The 24562-nt window shown below is 38.8% G+C and overlaps 1 protein-coding gene across 3 annotated transcripts in view; it reads left to right on the plus strand.

Moving 5' to 3' along the window:
• LOC136881944 (zinc finger protein 675-like) overlaps positions 1-23724 on the plus strand; it is a 45650-nt gene extending 21926 nt beyond the window's left edge. For 2 of the 3 annotated variants that reach the window (XM_068229406.1, XM_068229405.1), the window contains exon 5: positions 14906-17808. In XM_068229406.1, coding sequence (XP_068085507.1) covers positions 14906-15611 — 706 coding nt within the window. In that variant the 3' untranslated portion in view covers positions 15612-17808. Of the gene's footprint in view, positions 1-14905; positions 17809-23574 lie in introns of those variants that run through there. The other variant, XM_068229407.1, reaches the window with a different exon arrangement.
• Positions 23725-24562: the final 838 nt, after the last annotated feature.

Here is a 24562-nt window from a genome sequence, read left to right on the forward strand (position 1 = left end):
AAACATTGTCAGAAATGACCTGCATCTGTATCCTTACAAATTTACTGTTGTGCATGTGTTAAAAAAAGCTTCAAGACGAACGTAGCGTTTTGAGATCTGATGGTGGTTTCTGACTGAAGTGAAGTCAGGAATTTTGGTTCCTTAGTTTTTTCATTTCTTCAGATGAGGCTATTTCCAGCATCTTCTGTGATGTTTATTAACAAGGGCCAAGCCTGCATTAGTCGTATTGTAAGTATTTTCTGGCCCAATTTTATTTTGCCCACCAGGTATAAAGTAGATATTATAGTCAATGTGGGAAGGGTGTGACATGTATCTTACCTTGTGAAGGATGGTACCTTCTTCTGGTTTTTATTATTTTGTATGGCAAACAGAGGATATGGTTACAAATATGAAGGTAAAACTGTATACAAGTAATAAATATCTAGTAATATCCATTCATGATCACTAGAAATTGCAATTTAATGTCCAAAGATGTAATCCACTTCACTGCATCGTCACTTGCATTCTGAAGGTCTTCATATCCTCCGTTGAAGGACCGTAATGGGCATTCCGACACAATATGATGAATTGTCTGCACTGCATCACCACAGTCACACTGAGGGTTAGGAGTTTTCCCTTACTTGTGTAGCCAGAAGTTACATCATCCGTGACCAGTCCACACTCCATTCAGAGACATCCATATCCTTCTTGTGAGATCAAAGCCTGGTCGTTTCCTGCAGGGGTCGGTGATCAGCCTTAGCTGATCAGGGTTTGATGTACATTTTTCCCACCAAGTTTTGTCCATGTTGTACCTTGATTCAATCAACCTCTTGCCTTGTTGCCATGAGGGATGTCGAGATTTTAATCTCCCTTGCTTCTGGGAAAAGCAATCCTGATGTATGGGTAAGAAATCATTAGCAGTACATTTTAACAATTCCTTTTTTAGAGCTGTTGGCCTTCAAATGTGTGGAGGATAAATGTTGGATAATACTCAGTGTCGTTGTAGCTTTACGTTCATAGGTATAACCTTAAATTGCCCTACACGTGTCCCCCGGGTGATGCTAAATAAGCAACAACATTGGCTGCTGGAAGAAAAGAATTTTCTTGCAGATATCCCGGCAATTAGACCATTACGAAATAAGTTTTGATATTTCCTGTGTACGAGTTGCATATTACAGGCATCGAACCACTGTCAGGCATTCGGTGTCTAGGGTAATGTACTCAACATACATCCACATTTATCTTTTCTATATTGACTTCTATGAGCAGTCTCATCAGGGTTTGTTTGTCATTTCAGAAGATGTAACCGAATTAGGCTGCTTTCCTGCAAGTGTTTAGCCTTCTTGTGATTTGCTGGCATGACAGAGTATCTACTCATTGATGAGATAGTCTCTCCATGGGATCTTCAACAATCTGCAATACATTCACATTTTGGAGGCAGTCAGATCTTTGACAAAGTTTTTCACCCTGGAACCGTACACTGGAGCACTGAGTATCCCACAAGAGAATAATGTATTTTACACATTCAGACTTACGATTTATTTTAAAACCCATGAAATAAGTGAAATGGATAATCTTCAATACATGAATATATATTTGCACATTACAACAGCACTGTTAATTGCTAAATAAATAAAATATAAAAGTCACATTTTTTAAATGTCTACCTTTTGGTTTTGGCTATAAGGTTCACTTTGCAAAATTGGGGCACAACTTCAGCATGTGGTTTTTGCATACGAATATCCTTTGTTCACTGCAAATATTGGTGATTTTAGACGCTTTAAACAGACGTTACATATTCCAGATCTAGAATGACTGGTGTTGGTTGACTGGGTATTGAAACTACCATTTTCTATGCAATACAAAGACGAATTCCTCTGTACGTTTGTGAGATTTTCACTCCTCGTCATACCCAGGATCTCATTAATTCTTCTGCCAATGTGAAAATAAGTTCATCTGAAGCACAAAGGGAATATATATATATATCACATCATCTTCCTCAGTAATGTTTATTTCCATCATCGTCTAGAGCATCGACAAAATCATCAATGATATCAGGCTCAGACTACATGATTCTGGTAAAATCTGTTCACCGCTTTCAAGGCAATCGATTTCATACACTCTTAACATGAAGTATAAAGCTGTATGTTAAAAAAGTATGAAAAAGCAAACTGGTTACAAAGAAATAAAGTTTCATTAACCATACACCGGGGTACTGTATGCCCCAAAGGTAAGTTTTGATAGACACGTAGTCGTCACTCGTTAGAATTAGTGCACAAGCTGGGAGATGAAGGTTGAATAAAAGTCACAGAGTTGTGAAAACCAAATTACTCCAAACTACAAATTCTCTGGGGCACTCAGTGCCCTGGTGTATGGTTCCAGGGTTAAAGTCCCTCCTTTTGCACTGTAAGTGCACTAGCTACACACAACACTCGACAATACAACAGTGAGTTTCAGATTAAAGGTTGCATTTGTACACAAGATGATTCAGTTTTGTAATACATTATAAGCATTAATGGAAGAAAAAGACCATGGAATAATGTTTCACCATGAGGTTATTTTCATCAAGAATGTTAATAAACTAATGAGCATTAGTTGCCATAACTTTGGGTTTATATTGATGAATTTTAAGTTTTGCCCTAAAACTAATTACTATTCAGTTTGTATTATGACCAAAACTTGAATATAAAATGAAACCTATGTTCATTCTCTATTTTCTTTTGCACTAGGCACTTGAAAACATGATGAATATTAACAGAATACATTAAATTGATTGCTTTCCACTAAAACTTTAACCTTAGAAATTGCATTGAACATGTCTCTGAATTATTCTGTTATAGGGCATATTCCAATAGCTTTAAACTTCTGATGGTTGATAGGTCTTCAGTCAATGCACAGTGAAATATTCTCAAAAACAGTGACTTCTTTTTTTTCCCAAAGTGATAACTATTGAATCTAAGAAGATTAATTCTGAAAATGACTAATGGGTTATTTGTAGTCAAACACCAGATGGAAAGCGAAGTAGATGCTCCAGTCAGTGGAAGGTAGTAACCAGCAGTTAATCCCCAAAGTGAAAGGACTGAGGAAGAAGTGATGTACCAGCCCTTGCACCACAGACCATCTGTTAAGTCTTCAGTGAGGCTGGTTGAATCCTCAAATATTGTCACCAAAGATTATGCAATTATGGGGAAAATTGTCAAAGCTGGTAGGGGCATCGTAGAGACACTTACAAGGTAGGGAGAAGTGAGACAATTTGACATAGTTTTTTTCACTGGGCTAGGAAGTCCTAGCTGCTCTCCGGATGTCATCACATAGTATCTCCATTTTTCCCCTGGCCATATATGTGCCTGCTATGTGGGACATGAAAAAGGGATATCCTTTCTCCTCAAGGTGGTTTCAGTTAGTCATCACCATACAGTAGCGTAGCCAGGATTTCAGTTCAGGGGGGGCCCATTCATCCAGAATTTTATTTTGATAGGTGTCCAAACTTCCAGAGTTTGGGTAGTGCAGAATACCTAAAAAGGAAATTATTGTCCTTGGATCCAAGTAAAAGTGGTGGATTTGTGCAGATTCCGGAAGCTAATAGTAATCTTCTTCTTCCACCCCCCCCCACCCCCAGCTTTTCCCACATCTGTGGGGACGCGGGTGCGAACTGTGCAGCACTTGTGGATTTGGCCCTGTTTTATGCCCGGATGTCCTTCCCGACGCCAACCCTATATGAAAGGGTGTAATCACTGTTGTGTGTTTCTTTGGTAGTTGGTAGTGTAGTATGTTGTCTGAATATGAAGAGGAAAGTGTTGGGACAAACGCCTAGTCCCCGAGCCAGAAGAATTAATCAGGTGCGATTGAAATCATTGACCCGGCCAGGAATCGAACCTGGGTCCCTCTGAACTGAAGGCCTCAACACTGATCATTCAGCCAATGAGTCGGACTCCGGAAGCTAATATTAATATACGATATATATAGAATGCTTAATAAAAGTAGATTCATTAAAACTCCTGGGGTGTCTGGACTCCTTGGACGATAACCCCTCGCCCCCCCCCACCCCCCACCCCCGGGTACCTCTGTTACTCCCATCCCAACATAACTGCAGCATTTCATATATTCTGAGTACAAGTGAAATGAATGCAAGAATAAACAGTGTGAGTAAAGATGCAATATTCTGGTTTAGAATAGATACGGTAATGTTATTATAATAATGGTCATGTGATAAGCAATAAAGAAGTGATTTTTTATACAAATAATGCGGCAAAGAAATACACACACACACAAACACACGTCGAATACAGGTTTCTCGCCCTTCTTGTCCATGGATAGATGTTGAAGCCAAGAGAATGATGGCCCACCATGACTCGTTATTTCGATATTATAAACAAACCCTAGATGACACAGACTTCGAACCTTACCGGATCTTAAAACATCGCACAAAGCAGTTAATCAGAAATAAGAAATGTATATATTTCCAGAATTTAGCTAACAACTTAAATTCTAATTGTGCATGGGACCAACTTAGAGCTCTGTGAATAGGAAAACATCAACCGAGACAGACGACTTCTGACATTCCACTTGACGAACTGAACGATTACTTTAGTAGAATAAATATTCAACCTACCCTTATTAACTGCACCGACTCACCGCCCTCCCCTCCAGCCAATCCACCATTCACATTTCACAGTGTCACAGAAAATCAGGTTGAAAAGGCTTTGCATTCCATTAAATCAAAGGCTACAGGTGTAGATGATATTTCTATTACTTTTATACATAACATTATGGGTGCTGTCCTGCCTATACTACTGACGCACATACTGAACTACTGTTTACTGAACAGAAATTTCCCTACTGTCTGGAAAACAGCCAATATTATACCGGTACCAAAGAGTTTAAACCCACAATCACCCTCTGACTATCGTCCTATGTCTATACTCCCTGCGCTTTCTAAAGCCTTTGAACGTTTAGTATACGAGCAAGTTCTGGAATACCTAAATCAAAATGCTCTTTTCGACCCTTTACAATCTGGATTTAAGACAGGTCACAGTACCGCAACAGCACTTTTGAAGGTTACTGAAGACATTAGAAACGCTATGGACAAACGACTGCTCACTATACTTATCCTTCTTGACTTCAGTAGTGCCTTTGACACTATAGTAATTCCTACTATGATAAGGAAAATGAAACTGCTAAATATCGACCTGGCTGCGCTTAAGGTTTTTAGTTCTTTCTTGAGTAACCGTCAACACCGTGTAACAGTAAACAACAAGGCCTCTAAATGGAAAATGAAACTTAGTGTTGCCCCACAGGGCAGTATTCCAGGACCTCTAATTTTCTGTATTTATATCAATGACATACCATCTGTGACAGGAAATAACACACACCACCTCCATGCTGACGATCTTCAAATATATCGACATTGCAAGACAAGATATTAACAATGACCTCCAACGACTAATATATATGCACAACGAAACTCTCTTATACTAAACTGCACAAAATCTCAGGCAAACATAATTGGAACACGAAAATTACAGAGCTGCTCAAACAATGTCACAATCCCACCTATCCTACTGAATGGTAACATTATTCCCTAGAGTAAGAAGGTTAAAAATCTCGGCGTAATGATGAATGAAACAGTCGATTGTTCTGATTACACGAAAGAAATACATAAAAAGATTTTTGGAGTGCTTCACCCTCTTAAACAGCAGAGGGATGTATTTCCATTTGAGCTACAGGCCAAACTCATACAGACACTCAGTCTCCCTATTCTTGATTATTGTGACATTGTTTTAGTTGACATAACGAGAGAAGAAACACGTAAACTCCAACGAGCACTGAATTCCTGCCAGCGATTTATTTACAATATCGGGTACGATGTTCATATCACCCTATACTATCGGGCTGTCTCATGGCTGATGTCTGATAAACGTCGGCAGCTACACACTTTAACAATGGTGATCAGAGTGGTAGCTGAAAGTCAGCCACTGTATATTTCTCCTAAATTCATCTTTTTATCATCATTTCACTACTTAAATACACGTTCTAGATTCATTCTTTCGATTCCACAGCGCCCCACAAATAAAGTTAATAGATCATTTCTGGCGACTGTCGCCAGATTATGGAATTCCCTGCCAGCTCAGGTCAGAGAAAGTAGCTTTTTTAAAATCACGATTTAAGGTCACCTGCCACGACTACCTGCTGAGGACAGCTGACTTAATGACTGAATATGAATGTGTGCGTGCCTGAGGATAAGTAATTTTTAAGAGTTTTTAATATAAATTAGTTTTAATATTAGTTTAGTTAGTATTATATTTAAATTTATTTTCAATTCTATTTATTTTCAATTCTATTAATTTATGTAGTTTTAACTATTTTAAGTGTCTCAGTATTTTATTTAATATTCTGATTAGTATGTGGTTAAGTATACGAGAGGACCTGGAGCCCTAACTTTGCCACTGTACAGAAGGCACTAATAAATAAATTAAATTAAATAAATAAATAAATAAATATAGAATGTAAAGCGTATGGGTATATATATTTTGTTAGTTGGTAAAGAAAAATTTCACACCACAACGTATGCTTGCTAGGGTTTCCCATGTCCTATTAGTTTCCCTCGCGGTTAGGGCCGCGCAGCTGTGAGCTTGCATACGGGAGATAGTGGATTCGAACCCCACTGTCGGCAGTCCTGAAAATGGCTCCCCATGGTTTCCCATTTTCACACCAAGCAAATGCTGGGGCTGTACCTTAATTAAGGTCTCGGCCATTTCCTTCCCACTCCTAGGCCTTTCCTATCCCACCGTCGCCGTAAGACCTATCTGTTGTTAAACAGTTTCCCTCGCAAGCCTGGGATACAGAATATAGTAGTATAAAGTTACAGTTCGTATGTATAATTTTTATTAACGCGCCATAACCAACGACACGGAGCTGTTGCCATTTCAACACCGTTGTAAGGGCCACCGACCCAAGCCGGGATTTGAACCTGCGAAATCGGACTCAGAAGGACAGCGACTCATCCAACTGAGCCACATGAAAAGGAAGCGTTTGTGAATATTGTTATAAATAGATGCCGTTAGTATTTTTACAAAGGTTTTATGAGGAGCATTTATTACGGCGTACGTTTTCCAACTGTCCTAAATGCAGGAGGCCAGACAGAAAAATTAGCTCGAAGCTAAAGAGCCTTGCAGGGGTGTCGCTTCCTTCTCTGTTCATTTTTCCAAACCAAACTCCATGGCGTAACAGCGTCGAAGGACCATCGCCTACCAAGCGACCACTGTTCAGCCTGGAGGCCTGCAGATTATGAGTTGTCATGTGGTCAGCACAACGAATCTTCTCCTCCGTTATTCTTGGCTTTCTAGACCGAAGCTGCCATCTCACCGTCAGATAGCTCCTCAATTATAAACACGTGGGCTGAGTGTACCTCGAACCAGCCCTCAGATCCAGGTAAAACTCCCTGGCCTGCCCGGGAATCGATCCCGGGGCCTCCGGTAAAAGGCAGGCACGCTACCCCTACACCGCGGGGCCGGTTGGTTACTTTTAGGTCTCCTTATTTTAGAATTTGAAATAAGGCATCCTGCATTCGATTCCTGGCACTGACAGAGTTAAGAAAGGCATGGAATGGGGAAGACACAACCTTGCTTGTGGGCGCAGTAGTGTTGGCCTTGAGTCTCCCGAAATCGAAATATCTATGACCTGGAAGGTAGTCACCTTCATGGGGTGTAGTACCATAGTGGTTCCTTTTTTTTAAGAAGACAAATTAAAATTCTACTTCCTTACAAACGAAGAACGATATTATCAATTTTGCGAACAGTTTCAATAATGCAGCCGGTTTATGTTAAGAGTACAGAAGCTATGATTGTACATGGTAACAATCAAAACCATCAATATCTACTGAAGATCCTTCACCGCACTCGGTAGGGCCGGCTTTTTTTCATATCCACAGGGCGAGTTGGCCGTGCTGTTAGGGGCGCACAGCTGTGTGCTTGCATCCGGGAGATAGTGGGTTCAAATCCCACTGTCGGCAGCCCTAAAGATGGTTTTCCGTGGTTTCCCATTTTCACACCAGGCAAATCCTGGGGCTGTACCTTAATTAAGGCCACGGCCTATTCCTTCCCACTCTTAGCCCTTTCCTTCCCCATCGTCGCCATAAGACCTACGGTGCGACTTAAAGCAAATTCTAAATCAAAAATTAAAGAAACCTTTTCACAACCCCTTCCAAGGGAAAGTTCTATCCACGCTACTGGCCTCGACTTACACCCCACCCACTGAAATTATTTCGTGGGTGCGCCACTGAATCCACTCAGCATTTAATGTAGAAGTTAAGCCTAAAGAATGGTTCGATACTCAAAAATACACCACCATAAATGACGCGGTTATGCCTCAAAAATATAAAGAAAGGTAAGGGACGAGATCTAGTGTTTTACGTAGAATCCATATCAATACAGCGTGACTTCCATTTAAAAAATATTTCATGCATCGACTGCGATTCAAGCCTGGGCCGTCGTGATGAGAAGATAGAACCATTGGAACTGAGTTATCACGCCCGCCAATTGCAAAATATTTACCCTCACTTTTGATGGTGCAATTTGAGGTTCCAATCAGTCCCCGGGCATTTGACAAAATATATAGGCCTACATATCGAACTTAAGCACGCATCCGCGATTGTCTTGCTACTGTTAGAATTTTTAACAAACATTTTCATAACTTACCGCGGTTGTACATATTTTTAGCTTCTCAGTGACGAAATGACCTTAAAAAAATACTTATATGGCACAAAATGGGGAACTGACGTGCAGCTCAAAATCCGGTCACAGTCTTTCCAACGCTGCAACTTAAACACAGCACATCTCTCAACCTCAGTACAACCCGAGGATCCCTAGGACATTGTTGCTTCCTAGAACCGATGTGCAAAATCTGACACTATGTTGTAAGCTTGCAGCTGTTTCTGGCCGTGGCCCCAGTTATCTCGGTGGTCACGTTCCGGCCCCAACTGGGTAATCCCATGGTAATTGCCCTTTTTCCATCCGGCTCCATCGCTAAATGGTTAGCGTGCTGGCCTTTGGCCACAGGGGTCCCGGATTCGACTCCCGGCAGGGTCGGGAATTTTAAACTTAATTGGTTAATTTCGCTGGCACGGGGGCTGGGTGTATGTGTCGTCTTCACCATCACTTCATCCTCATTACGACGCGCAGATTGCCTACGGGAGTCAAATCAAAAGACCTGCATCTGGCGAGCCGAAGTTGCCCTCAGACCCTCCGACACTAAAAGCCATACACCATTTCATTTCTTTTTTTTTTTTTTTTTCCTTTTCCTTGTGTCTTGACATTTGTCAATACATGGTTACATTCCCAATACTGAGGCCTCTACAGGGAAATATCCCCGCGCATCACAATCCTAAGTGTTTTCCTTTCATTCAAGCAGTACAAATATGGAGAATTATGATTATACCTATTGAGCATTGCTAGTAGATTTTTTGTCGCTACGTTAATTTAACATTTCGGCGTAAGTTTTTAAGTTGTTCGTACCGTACGTAAAACAACGGCTGATCGTCGCTCTAGTTTCAGGAAATATTTTTTGGGGGGCCCGGCTCCACTGCCCCCCCCCCGCCTTGGCTACGCCAGTGTCACCATGTTGCTCTTGAGTATCATAGGGCTCTCCTTGGTTCTGCGATGGAAAGAGCATTTTGTACAGGATTATCTTTCTCATGCTGCTTGATGTGTCCATACCAGTGGAGTTGTCTCTCCTCCGGTTCCTCACTGATGGCAGTGATTCCAAATTATCCTCGCAAGTGCTCATTACGCACTCGGTTGGTTTGAGTAACACCTGCGGACCTCCGCAGCATTCACTTCTCTGTGATGTGCATTTATTGATCGTTCTTCTTCTACCTTGGCGAGCATTCATAGCCATGCATGGGGGCAGGTCTGAAAGCCATCGTGTAAACTTCCCCTTTAAGGTTTATGCACTTCCGTCTGTCACACAAAACACCTATCAGTGATTCCCATTTGTCCAACCAATATTGATGTGATGCATGACAATATCGTCGATTGTGGCATGGGTGGTAATGAGAACCTATCAGGAAAACAGTGTTGTATGGGCCAAGCATTTCTACCTCTGCAATGTTGTAGAACATATATTCTACCTTCTTACAGATGATCCTAAGTCCTTTTCTTCCCAGTGTTAACTTCATTTCACTTGGGATGCCTCAGCCTCTTCACTTCACACATTTCACTGACCAGAATGATATCATTCGTGTATAACAAGATCGATTATAGTTCTGGCATCAGCTGTTCTGTCAAGTGGTTAATGACACTGTTGAACAGAAATGGACTCGGTACCACTCAGTTATGCATACTGACTTCAACAGGAAAACTTTCAGAGACACATGAACTAGCTTTCACTCTGGTTGATGGACAATTGCACATCTCATGAATCAGCCTCACATCACCTCAGGGATGTTTTGGCATTGCAACATTGCCCAGAAGATCTCTCTGGCAATGTGTCAGAAGCTTTCTCCAGGTTGATGACCCTATGGGGTTTCTTACATAGTACATATTGCTTCTCCATCAAGATGTAGAGAGTTTGAATTGCTTCCTTTGTTGGTGTTTATATTTAGAATGATACACCATCAAATTTTGAAGGTGTACGAAGTGAATTGGATGCGTCCTTAGTTCCGACATTGTCCGATGTCACCCTCCTGCTTGAAGATGGACACTGTGGCTTGTGTGCGCTAGTAAAGGTGTTTTATAAGTCAGCCAGGCATTTCCTTGTGCACCTAGAAACTTCCTTAGCTCAGCTGGAATGTCATCTGGCCTTACTGCTTTGCCATTTTTCATCTTTGACATTGCTGCTTGGAATTCAACAGGGGTGGTCTTTTGTATAGGTCTTTGAACAAAGAGCTGTTAAATTGGTACATTCCATGGGAATTCCTCATTGAGCAACTCATTGAAGTATTCCCATCCGTAGTGGCATTGTACATCAGCTATGGTCCCTTCTGCCTGTTCCTGTTTCTCACCACCTTGTCTCCTTCACGATCTTCAGTCTCTCTTTTCAGAACCCCATATACGGCCTTGATTTCTTGTTACAGTAACTCTGGAAATATTGCCATATATGATGGGGCTGTCAACGTAATTTGCCCACAGATCCTAGACACTATAGTCCTAGATGTCATCAATGATTGGCTGATTGGATGATTGGATGATTGTTTCTCTCTTGGCTTAAATCATTTGATCTTCTTCGCCAGGGTGACTTCATTATACAGACGTCGTAACTTTAACTTACTGATCAGAAATTAAACCTCCATTGTGTCTGACTCGTTGGCCGAATGGTCAGCATATTAGCCTTCGGTTCAGAGGGTCCCGGGTTTGATTCCCGGCCGGGTTGGGGATTTTAACCTTCATTGGTTAATTCCAATGACCCGCGGGCTGGGTGTTTGTGCTGTCCCCAACATCCCTGCAACTCACACACCACTCATAACACTCCTCCACAACAACATGCAGTTACCTACACATGGCAGATGCCGCCCACCCTCATCGGAGGGTCTGCCTTACAAGGGCTGCATTCGGCTAGAAATAGCCACACGAAATTAATTTTTTTAAATCTCCATTGTGATATGTGGTTAACCTGGAATGACTTTGCAGGCAACAAACTCTTTGATCCAGTTGTGATTGCAAAGAATATAAATGATGTTGCTACAGTGATGCATTCTTTCTGTCCACCTTGAACGTGGTATGATTAATTGGAAATTATATTCGACAAGCTGTTCATCCTTCTTCTGAAAATAACTGTTCACTGCTGACAATTATTATGCTGATATGAGCTGCATCTTCTTTCCCTGGTCATTTCCTCTTCTGAAAGTGTAGCCTCCATGATATTAAGGTAGTCCTTGATGGTCCGTCCTGCATGGCCATTCAGGTCACCCCATGTGATGTGCTCATCTGGTGGTAGCTTTTGCAACAAATGTTCATAGTCTTCCCAGAACTGCTTGATGATCTTACTTCAGCCAGCTTGAGAGGTTATGCAGAGATCACATTGACAGGTATCTTTGTCCACTGCAAGCTTCACGATCATCAGTCATTATCTTATCCTCTTGATTGAAATCACTCTTTGATGATGTGTTGGGCAAGAATTATGCTGATGCCATTTGGCAGGTTTATTTCACTGTTGTAAGACAATTTTGCCTGCCAGAACATAATTTGGCTCATATTTTTTGCCAGAAATTGTGCTTATATTCAGTGCTGCTTCTCTGCTTTGGTACCATGCTTGCTGCCTTTCCATGTCCTCCCTTGGGCTTTTGGTGGGGGTTGACCTATCCAGAGCCTTACTTTCTTGGTAAGGCATCCTATCATGTGTCTGACTTTTATGGGGATGCCACCTGTCCAGTTTCTTTCTTCTGATGTGTTGTGCTTTCATGATCAGATTGGTTCAGCAGGAGTTCGATAGGTTGTTGCTACATGATGCTAAGCCAGATTGTTCTGATACCCAAATACTGCCCTTGAGTCCACTGTTGAGTTTATCTGCCATCTGTTTTATTTCTGATACTGGAAGTCAGCAGAGTCCTATAGAACTCTTTTTTATCATTCCAAAACAACTCCGTGAAACCATGTATGGGACCTCCATATTTAGAACCATTGAAAAGAGTGTCCAACATTGTATTGCCCCAGGGAACTGTCCTCTCTCTTCAGGCCGTTTATATACTTGTGGCTTACCATTACCTTTTCCTATGCAGTGTCTTTGCAAATATCACCAAAGTGATCATCAACCTCAGATATTCTCCTGTACTGCTACTGTGTATCAAGGAGATGCAACTGTCCCCTACATGAAGACATATACTGCTATACAGATGTAAGTGGAATTTCCTATCTAAAGGTACTCATCCACCAGATATGGTACATTGAGGGAGTGGAGTTATTTACTGCTACTCAACACTCAGCATTGAGACTCTGCTCATATAGTATACTTCATTATCTTAACTAGGTAACCCACCCAGACTATGCAGACCTCATTATACTGCTGAACCAGGAAGATTTAAAATTTTCCATTTGAGGGCATATTTTGGCTTTATTTTCCACTCGGTCCAGTATGGTATGCATTGTATTTTATATCTAAATCAAAGGACATGTAAAGTGTTCCATTAAGTGCATGTTTCTGTTTAACAGATTTTGCAGTATCAGCTAGATGTTTCAGCAAAGCTGTAAAATTCATATTGCAAGCACAAAACAAGTTAAAAAATAATTTCTCACACTCCTGTCGATAATTGCAACCAAATTTTGATGTCATGAAATTATAATACCAAAAGCACATGATAATGTAAAATGTTCATGCAAAAGTGTAAATGCAGTAATTCATCACCCAGTCTTCATATTGCTCCACAATTTCAATGTTCTGCATATTGTTTCACATTCAAGCACAGTCTTAAGAGTACAGTAGTACAAACTGCTTTACTAACATCTGATCTTTTTACTGTGTAGGCTGTGTAATATATACCTAGTTGTGCCATAAGTTCTTTCTCTACTTTATGGGGGTGCATATAATATCATAGTTTACCTTTAAATGGTAATCGCAAAAGAATAACAGCCTTCTATTTCTACAAAGGAAAGAGTTGAAAATGTGCTGCCACACAGTCAATGTTGAATGGGGAGTAGAAAAAATTGTATTGCTGTGATTCGTGAAACAGCTGCAACAAAGCACATGTGAAGAATTTTTACTGTGTTTGACTGCTTTATAGTGCAGTATAGAAGCAATTTTTTGTGTAGAACCTATGGGATACACTCAAAACTTCCTCTACAAATATCTTTATTTTATTAATATTCATCAGGTCATTTACCTGGGACTAACCACATGGTGTAGCTTGCCTGCCTCTTATTTGGAGGCCCCATTTTCGACTTCTGGCCAGGTCAGTGATAGTTACATGGGTCTGAGGGCTGGATTGAGGTTTACTCAGCCTACAGTTGGGGAGCCATTTGACAGTAAAATAGCATTCCCCGTCTAGGACGTCACGAATAATGGCTGAGAGAATTTGTTGTGCCAACCACATGACACTTCAAACCGACAGGTTTTTGGGCTGAACAGCACTGACTTGTTTCACCAAGGCCCTTCCAGGATGCTGCACCATAGGGTTTTTTTATGGGTCATTTACCTTGGAAATATAATTAGCATGACATCACTTGCCAGAAGTCAAGCACTGTGATGTCGTGTGGTCAGTTTTGTTAATATTCACTGATTTATATATATCTAAAGACAAGATTACCCCTTTCATGGGGTTACTGTCTCTGCTAGCCTGCTGATCATTTACTGGCTATCATAGAGAAAGTGGACTCTGGCCAATGAGAGGTTAAAGTATGTTAAAAAGGATCATTTTTCATGTGAACCGGGAGGAGGCAGCTTTGTCTAGTGCCTGCCATCTGCCAAAGCAGATAGTGATGAGCAGTTGTGGTTTTTTTACATGTCACTCAATACCCAAATTGAAATCGCTCTAACAAGTATTATTTTTTTATATGTGCATTTTTTATAAAGTTGATGACATAATGTCCAATGCTTTCTGTTAATCTTGATACCCACTGGCTTTGCTTTCCCCTTGTAAACATCACTTGCTGAATGTTTTCTTCAGCAGGACAATCCCAGACTGTTTGACAACTATTGTGTATCCTTTTGCTGTAACATTACTCAAAAATGCCATTTGCATATTCAAGTCTCATGCTTGTTAGCCTGAATATATTTCATTTCATTCAAATCATCTAGAGTGGAATACCAGTAAGTAATTATATGCAATAACAATCTGTAGGTATTCTGTAGTGTTTTTCTTTATTCTGGGAATATTTTACCAATAATTAAATAATAAAGTTATGTTGAGATAGGATCACTCCATATCAATTTTCCTGCATTTCATTTTGAACTGTTGTTCCTAAGAAGTGGTAAAAACTTTTATATATATATATTTCAGTGTGGAGAATGGTGCAGTATTGACTGAAGGAACAGTGCATTCTTGTAGTAACTGTCAAAAAAAGTTCAATCGAAGAAGCAATCTCAAGCGCCATTTGCTGACTCATACCGGAGAGAGGCCATACCATTGTACCATATGCGATACCTCGTTTTCCCAACAAAGTACTCTTAAAACACATCTATTAACACATTCCGATAAGAGGCCGTTTATATGTTCCTTCTGCGGTAAAAATTTCAGGAGGCCATCTAACTTGCGTAAACATCAGAATTTACATACAGAAAGCGGATCCTTTCCATGCTCTATCTGTGAAATAGTGTTCAGGACGAAGGGTTTATTGAAAGCTCACATTGCTACCAATGCCGGTGGGAAACCATACCATTGTAAAATCTGTTTCAGAGCGTTTACCCATGGATTCAGTCTTAAAGTTCACAAGTCCATTCATACAGGGTTTAAACCACACAAGTGTACTACTTGCGGTAAAGCATTTTCAAAGCTTTCCGATTTGACCAGGCATAAATTTGTTCACAGTGATGCCTTGAATTTTCCATGTACTGAGTGTGGTAAAGCGTTTAGAAGTAAGGATCGTCTGCAAAAACATTCCGTGATACATGCTGATGATACGCCATATTCTTGTGCAATTTGTGGTAAGGCATTCAAGGTAAAGAATACTTTGAGAGCACATATTTTAGTTCATATGAAACAGTGAAGATTTCCTTGTATTACTGGAATTGGAAGAGCCGGTATTGGGAATGATTTAATCATCATAGTCAAGGACAATCAGGACTTCATGGCTTGTCACATGAATTGTGCCCTCCCAATACAGCAGTAATCTCAGTAGACCTATGACACCCCATAAAACTCAAGTTTGCTCCTTGAAACCTTGTGGGAAGAAATTTGGCCACTTGGCGGACCTTAAGGCTTCATATTTAGAAGCTGGTGCTATGTATGAGTTCCATGTTTAACACTGTTTCATTTTCTGATTATTTCTTCAGTTCTACCTCTGAAAAAATGAAAACCTACAGCCTGTTTTCCACTCAATGACCGGGTCAGGGATGGAATGAATGAAGCAGATATAGGCTATTAGTACGATGGGGTCGCCACTCCCATAGTGATTTATTAATGAGAGATGATAGATGCTATGAAATGAGAATGGAGAGTGTTGCTGGAATGAAAGATAACAGGGAAAACCGGAGTACCCGGAGAAAAACCTGTCCCGCCTCCGCTTTGTCCAGCACAAATCTCTCATGTAGTGACCGGGATTTGAACCACAGTATCCAGCAGTGAGAGGCCGACGCGCTGCCGTCTGAGCCACGGAAGTTCTACCTCTATTCCATAATTTTTATGAATTCTTCTTAGGTTTAAGATTTTTTTAACCTTGCATTCCTTCATGGGTTCTTTTATCTTTCACTCTTTCAGCTACTGTGCAACAAGCACACTCTACACAGCTTACAATTGTCCCTTGAATATGTAGTGTAAAGGCTGTTATACACGATCAAATTTGTGTCAAGTTGAAGACTTTACAAGAATTTTCAAAACTTCACATGTTTAGGCTACTTATCAAATTGCATGCAATACTTTAGAAGTCTTAGAAAGTCTTGAAAGTGAATTAGATGTTTTAATCAATCAAAGAATTCTCAAGTCTGACAGAATTGACCAATGGAATCTTGCTGGGCATCATAACAGCAAAAATAGATTTGTCGTCTTCATTGGGGTGTATTATTTGCAAAGCATGAGGCATATCCCTGCTTGTATTCATTACACTCTGTAGAGTACTACTATAAAACAATAAAAAGAAGAACATTTCAGCATACAAGGAGATTGAAAGGGAAATACCTCGAACCAATGGACAGCTTTTATGTTATTACCGTACAGTAACCTATAAGTAAATGCTATTAGCAATATTCAATTTATAATTATCTTTGCATATTATTTTTATTAGGAAGTGAAACATGGATGATAACTAGTTCAGAAAGAAAGAGGATAGCAACTTTAGATATGTGGTACTACAGAAGAATGCTGAAGGTGAGATGGATAGATTGAATCACAAATGAAGGGATACTGAATCGCATTGGTGAGAAGAGGTCAATGTGGCTAAATTTGATGAGAACAAGAGAGAGAATGATAGGACACCTTTTAAGGCACCCAGGACTTACTCAGTTGGTTTTTGAGGGAAGTGTAGGGGCTAAGAACGTTGGGGGTAGATCAAGGTATGAATACAGTAAGGTTATGTAGAAATGAAAAGGTTAGCTAAGGACAGTGTGACATGGAGAGCTCCAGCAAACCAGTCTATGGACTGATGACTCAAACAGCAACATGGAATTTGTAATGTTTTCATGTAATAAGATATGAATTTCCATTGCATAGTTAGAGTTTTATTTACTTCATGTGGGTAAATGCAATACAATATACTGTAATGATGTAATGACAGTAAATACTTTACAAAAATTGTGTTGAAGGTAACCACATTTAATCTTTTCCTTGTGTAAATGATGCTTTATTGCATATTTGTCCTCTTTTTAAGAATATATCCCACTGCCTGTCCAGGAACCACAACTTCTGCTTCCCTTTCTCAAATTTGAAACAAAATGCTATCAAACCTTGGAATATCTCTTCAAATCTCATCAAACCTTCAACAATATTGAACAATCTTTGAAGTATTGAATTAATAGAAAAATTTGGTGGTGTACGACAGGCATAACATGTACTGGTGGCATAAATATCATAGATACCTTTTACATTCATACATATATTCAATTATTAGTAAGACAATTACTAATCTAAGTAATATTTCCCTTTCTACTAAGTAAAAAAAATGTAAAACTTATAATAGTTCTTTTCTTTGTAATTTTAGGCCTTTACTGAAGGACATTTAGTGCATAAATACTTTAACCCTGACAATTCTAATGAGGGGTTACTTTATACTGAACTTCTCTGGTAACTAAAATAACTTCACTGTTTTAGTTTTAATATGTAAATAGTCTAAAAACAAATATATTATTTATTTTCTGTTACAAATTTGTGTGTTTAACTTTTTTCCTCATATTTTCATTGACTGTATTCCCAAGAAGTAGATACACCGATGTGGCCAGGTAGTGTGCCCCTTCTTAATTTATTTCTTCCTATCTCTCGATTTCAGTGGGTATTAAATTGAAGCGGTTGTTGGTGAATATTAAGATACTTCTGTGATCCAGTTCTGATATTTCCACTGAAAGTATTCCTAAAAGATGGAAATAATTGAGGGGAATCTTGGCAAACCTTGAGATTAAAAATGATCCTCATTTCTTGTGATATTTGTAGCCATTTCTTTTCAGTTTCAAATTGGTTAATTGTAACTGATAAAGGTCTTCAAACTGTCAAAGCTAATTTATAAATAAATAAATTTACAAACTACCTGAAAATTAATTAAAAATAGAATAAATTGTTTCATTCCTGAAAAGAAATCAGGTGTTATCAATCACACTAAAAAATATTTAGAAATGTAATATACATTTATGTTTAAATACTTGAAATTTCAGACTTACCATAATGAAGTTCTCTTTATATATTAACAAAATGCACCTCGATTGTTTAACATGGTGTCCCCCTGTGCCAGTATACTTTAGGTTCTCAGAAAAATAATCACACTTCTGTTAATTTTTGCTATTTAACTACAAAATGTTTTATGCCTATTTGAGGAAAAGTAATTTATTACACAAAATCAATGTAAAAATGCTTGCTTTCAAAAATTAAAAATATCAAAGCTAGAAATTTGGTACATTTCAACATCCTCATCCACATTCTTACATTTTGTAAACTATTCCGTGTTGCTGTGTTACTAGTTATGAGAGCTCATCTTTTATATGTATAAGTGAAAACCCTAACCTAGTCGCTCACTCAACACTAATCCTCCGCATTGCTACAAAGCTACCGGGCTGAAATTTGGCACAAGTGTTTCTTATAAGCTAATTAAGGAAAGTGAATATATTTTATTTGAGTGTTTTTTATAAATGCGGTAAATATTTCAGTGAGGATGGGGTCCACCTATTCAATACAGGTTGAACATCAATAAATAGATGTTATATATTTGGTACCAGTTTCGACCTACTCAGCCACTGACAATTAAAAATATACAAATTGGCAAGATCCAAATTACTAAGAAACATTAAAATATGAATGAAGGAAAGCAGCTAAAGAAAGTCCACTATCATTTAAAATAAGGTGATAAGCTAATAAAATAATCTGGCAGAAATTATACATCAATTAAACTATGAAACTATTAAACTTAAAATACGGATTCTATGTCCATTTTGAGTCTTAACCCTTTGCCGTACCCATTTAAAGGCCAATGCCCGGCCGTAATTACCGTGTTTTCTGACAGAGTCCTTTAAATCCCAATAGGCACAGCAACATAAATACCACCCTTCAAAAGAAAATAACTAAAGTCATACGAATAAAGATATGAGTGTAATTTCTTTAGAATTTCGTTCCAAAACGATTAGTGCATATAAATGTGTACTCACCTTAATTTTGAATATCCACATTTTGCTCCTGATAGTATTCCAAAAAGCACCCTGTCCTGCACAGTAGTAGATTGCACTGCTTACATTTGAATGTTGTTTGTTTGCCTCTCCCAGAAGCTGCCTTATTTTTCATTTTAAACACAAAGCAAACACTTTGGCATGACCAGGTATCTTCACAAGAGAATGAATTAATTTAGGGGATGGACAGCCAATGCGTACATTTGCGAGACATGAAGTTCCGATCAGCTGTTGCACCAAGTTGCGCCAGAAGTTCAGCCGTCTGTTTCCATGAGCTGTGATAGCTGGTCGGTTACTCATATCATAAAGAATGCAACTGTTCACAACACACACATTCATCATAAAATTAAAAATAAATTTCCACCATTTTTTAGATGATTACCCAACTCTCATTCACGGTTTTCAAGGGGTTGTTTTTCAATAGGATAACGCTCATCCTCATTACGCTGATGTCACCCAACATGCTCTACAGAGTGTCCACCAATTGTCTTGGTCTGCGAGATCATGAGTCATTTCACCCATTGAGTAGATATGGGACAACGAATCAAGTGTCGTCCAATACCAGCATTAACCATTGCTGATTTGACTGACCAGGTTCAACAGGCGTGGAAGTCTATCTCACAAAATGACATAAGTCACCTGTACGACACAATGAATGCTTGCATTCAAAATCATGACGACTGCAGTGGTTATTGATGTACCACTATGCCATTTCATTTCATTTCATCTCATTTCACTTGTTATTCTTTAAAATAACATTTTCTTAGGATTTCGCCAAAAGTGATCTTTGCTCCAATACGGCTGATGATGACCCCTAGATGGGTCGAAACTAGTACCGTGTAATTTATAATTTTGTGAATATATTTTGGTATTGAAAAGGTGGAAACGTTTACGTTGTTATTATTATTACTTATATATTATTCTCAGTTCAATACGGACCAAAAACATGAAATTCATAACCATTAACATGTCTTCTTGCACATACTTGAACCAAAGACATGGAAACATTAATTAAAAATATTACCTAGACAGTTGCTTAGCCTAAATTGCCTTCCTTTAAACTAATGTCTTCTTGGTGTTGGGATTCCATTTTCCACCTGTGTACTAAATGAGAACAGGGAGTTAGATAAAAGATGTGCCAACATCAAAAGTCTTAAACATTATTTCATCCTTTCCTTGCAGCGATTGATACACACCATAAACCATATGTCAGAGAGTTGAAAACTTCAATTGAAAGTGCTTTTGCTGAAAACCATTAATTGCAGGTGAACATCAAGGCCATTTTATTGCACTTAATACTAACGAGGTTGCAGTTGTTATTGTTGGACAAACATTTGAAAACCAGAATATTGTATTGCAAAGTTGCGATAACAAACTTAAATTTAGTGAGATTCACTGATCATACGATGCTATGCAATATCCCCTTACGTTTTGCCGCGGAGAGGATGGGTACTCAATATCCTTACCTCAGGTCTCCCTGCTGATTTTTATCCATATCTTTTGATAATAAGAGAAGACGCCCATAATTCTTAAAGCTTACTGAAACAATTCTTAGTCGATATGTAAGCAGAAGTTAAAACTGAAAGACTAATGGGGAACAATAAGAAAAGGAAAACTAAGAATGGCAAACTATACCATGTCATTATCTTGCTGGGTACCATAATTGGTTCATCACATAACTTTTTTTGGAATATCACTGCAGTGTTGTGCCGATGACCTAGATATTAGGCCCCTTTGAACAACAATCATCATCGTCACTGCAGTGAAAGACTATTTAGTGACATGCACTGATAAACAACACACCAGTGTACCAAGAATCATACAAGTCGCAATGCTATCGCAGAGTTCGGCACACTATGCCATGTAGGTAGCAGCACAATTGACTCTCTTGCTGAAAATCGCAAGTTGTTCGGTATTGTCATAGTAAAGTATTTGCTAATATTACAGTTTTGCATCTGTTACCGTGTGATCACATGGTGTCACTACTCCACTCCAAGTGAGTTAGTTGTATCATACGTTCCTGACATTCTATTCATGTGACCATTATTCTGTAGAGATTTATTTACCAGTTATTTACAGAGGTGACAGACTGCGAACGATATTTTTCGAAATTGAATTCCAAGTCACTTATCTCAAGTACAGTATTATTCGTTCATTATATATGGTGATTATTGTTTCAAAAGGTAAACGAGTGAGATTATCAGTCACCCTATCATGTGGATCGTGGATCGTATCTTGCATACGATGGTACTCGAACAAACCATCAAACATGCGCTCTGTTACAAAGCTAGCCGGTCAGTACAACATTCCGAGAACTTAATATGATCATCCTCTTCGAAGCGCTGAACACGAGCAGAAAACAGCTATACAATGCGCAATGGTGCTGCCATCCCGCCACAGTGAAGAAATGGTATCTGCACTGGACGAATAGGGAGACCGGTAAGCTTTCAGATGTACCACCTCCTCGTGAAAGGAAATAATATGCTATGATGTGACCATCATAGTAAGGCTTGCCATTGACTTTCTCGCATACAAACTTAATTTGTCGTTCGTTTGTGCTGCTTTCGCATTCGACTCATGTGCGCTTCCTATGCAATGTGCTCTCATGAACGACACGTTCAAAGTATTTGAAAGAACTCGTACCAGCTCTAAGAAACAAAACGTTCAAATGAACTTGTTCGTTTATGAACGACCGAACTCTAATCCAGAGTCCATACCCCTAATGTAACAGTGGGCATTTTGAAGCGGTGTTGCCAATATATCCATATAAATTTGTATTTACATGTATTTATAATGTATCCTTGTTTTGCCATACAAAATAAATAAATAAATAATCCATTTGCTAGCTAGTTCTAGCAATTTTTTAAGTCATTTCCTACAAATTTGTGAGTTTAGCTATTAGCTACATTTTTAGCTATAAATTTTCATTCATCATCATCATTTCCCTTTATCCAGCTGTAGCCGGCCGAGCAAATATAGTTCCTCTCCAATTTCTTCGGTCTTTCCACCACTCCTCCTCCAACACTGTGTCCCAGTCAAGGTTTCTTCCTATAATATTGCGTTGAATTGTGTCAGTCCATCTCAATCATGGTCGTCCACGGCCTCTCCTTCCTTGCATTTGCATTTGCATCACTTTTTTTTTTTTTTTGGCATTCTTTCATCACTCATTCACTTTATGTGCCCAGACCATCTTAGTCGACTCTTCTCAATTCTATCATTCATTTTTTCCACTCCAATTTCTTCCCGGGTTTTCTCATTCCTTATTTTGTCTCTTCTACTCTTCTGTATCATACTCCTCAAGAACATCATTTCGGCTGCCTGTATTCAACTCTTATCCTCCTTTGTCATTGTCCAAGTTTCTGCCCTGTAAATAGTTATGGGTATGTAATACATCTTGTACATAGTTTCCTTTGCTTCCATTGGCACATCTTTGTCCCATAACATGCTCCTTACACTATGATAGAAACAGCTTCCAGCTTGAATCCTCTTACTAATTTCAGCATTCAGTCAAGCATTCTCCATTAATTCACTCCCCAGATATTTAAATGTTTCCACTACTTCCAGGGGCTTGTCTGCAAGTCTAATTTGACCTTTCCCTTCTTTCTCCCCTCTAGTCATAACAAGGGTTTTACTCTTCTCTACACTTATTTTCAACCCACATTCTTCTATTTTCCCATTCACCACATCCAACTATTCTTGAACCTTCCTGTCGCCTTCTTCCCAAATCACAATATCATCTGCAAATAACAACATGTTCATTTCTCTTCCTCTATATTCTGCTTTTGCTGTTCTCATGATGTCCTCCATTACTATTGTAAACAGGATTGGTGATAGTACACTTCCCTGCCTCAGCCCACTAGTTATTTTGAACCAACTTGTCCTGCTAACTTGTGTTTGCACGCAACTACAACATTCCTCCTACATTGCCATGATTATTTTTATTAATCCCTGTCCAGTTCCTTTTTGCACCAGACTGTCCCAAACTTTAGGAGCTAATTTGGCTATCTTTTGTTACAATGTTTTTCTTTAGTAATTAATGGATTTTTGTAAATATTCATATACGAATTGTACTGCATGTTCACCTTATAGGTGCCCTTTGATGAAATGGTGCAATGGTTATTAATTACATCACTCATTACAATCTGGTTTCAGGAGTACATTCCAGCATTACAGGATATCAACCAGTTCATCACTTGGTAAGTTCTTGACTTCCATTGGTTAGTGTCCTGGTTGGCTGAGAGATTGAGACAATTTTAAACCAGTGATGTTACTGAATTAGTGAAGTAAACGACTGAAAGTGATCGTGAGAAGTGTAGTTTTAATAAATAGTGAAAATGCCCCCTAAGTATACACAACAGTATAAACTAAAGTGGGAATCTTAGGCAGAATTTAAAGGGTGGGTTCAACCTGTTTCTAATAACAAAACTAAAGCATATTGCAAATGCTGTTAGTATGAAATAAAATCAAAGTTGTTTGATTTAAGATTACATGCACAACGTAATAAACATAAAAGACTGGCCGATCGCTTCACCTGCCAGCGTCAGTGAATAATAGACTCCCACACTACAAACTCATTAGTCGTACGTGAGGCCAGGGATGCAGTGGTGCCGGAACACACCAGAATGGAGTTTGAAACCTATCTGGAGAGTGGGAACGCAGTCTGAAACCCATTTACCTTTTACTTGGCTGAAGTTCCTTTGTTTTATAATATGTTAATGATTTAAACCTCCCACATTATTTAAAAGGCCCATAGTGAAGAACTTCCGTATCTAATCAGTACAGCCAACTGCATTTTTACCTACACTGTTTTACAAATATTCCAGTGTGACAGAACCTTTTATTTTTAAATTAACAGAATAATTGAAAGACATCTTAATTCATGTTTTGCATTATTATTATTATTATTATTATTATTATTATTATTATTATTATTATTATTATTATTATTATTATTATTATTATTATTATTAACAGATACTCTAGAATATTATTAAGATGTATAATAACTAATTGATAGTGCTAGTGGGAAATATGTCTCGGTATAGAATCCAGTGAAAACGTACAAAACCAATTTAAATAGTTCAACCCATTGAGTTAAGCTAACAAAACACAATATATTCTAATATTTTGCTCCAGCTGT

Source organism: Anabrus simplex, chromosome 10 (assembly GCF_040414725.1).
Source record: "Anabrus simplex isolate iqAnaSimp1 chromosome 10, ASM4041472v1, whole genome shotgun sequence".
Classification (NCBI taxonomy): Eukaryota; Metazoa; Arthropoda; class Insecta; order Orthoptera; family Tettigoniidae; genus Anabrus; species Anabrus simplex.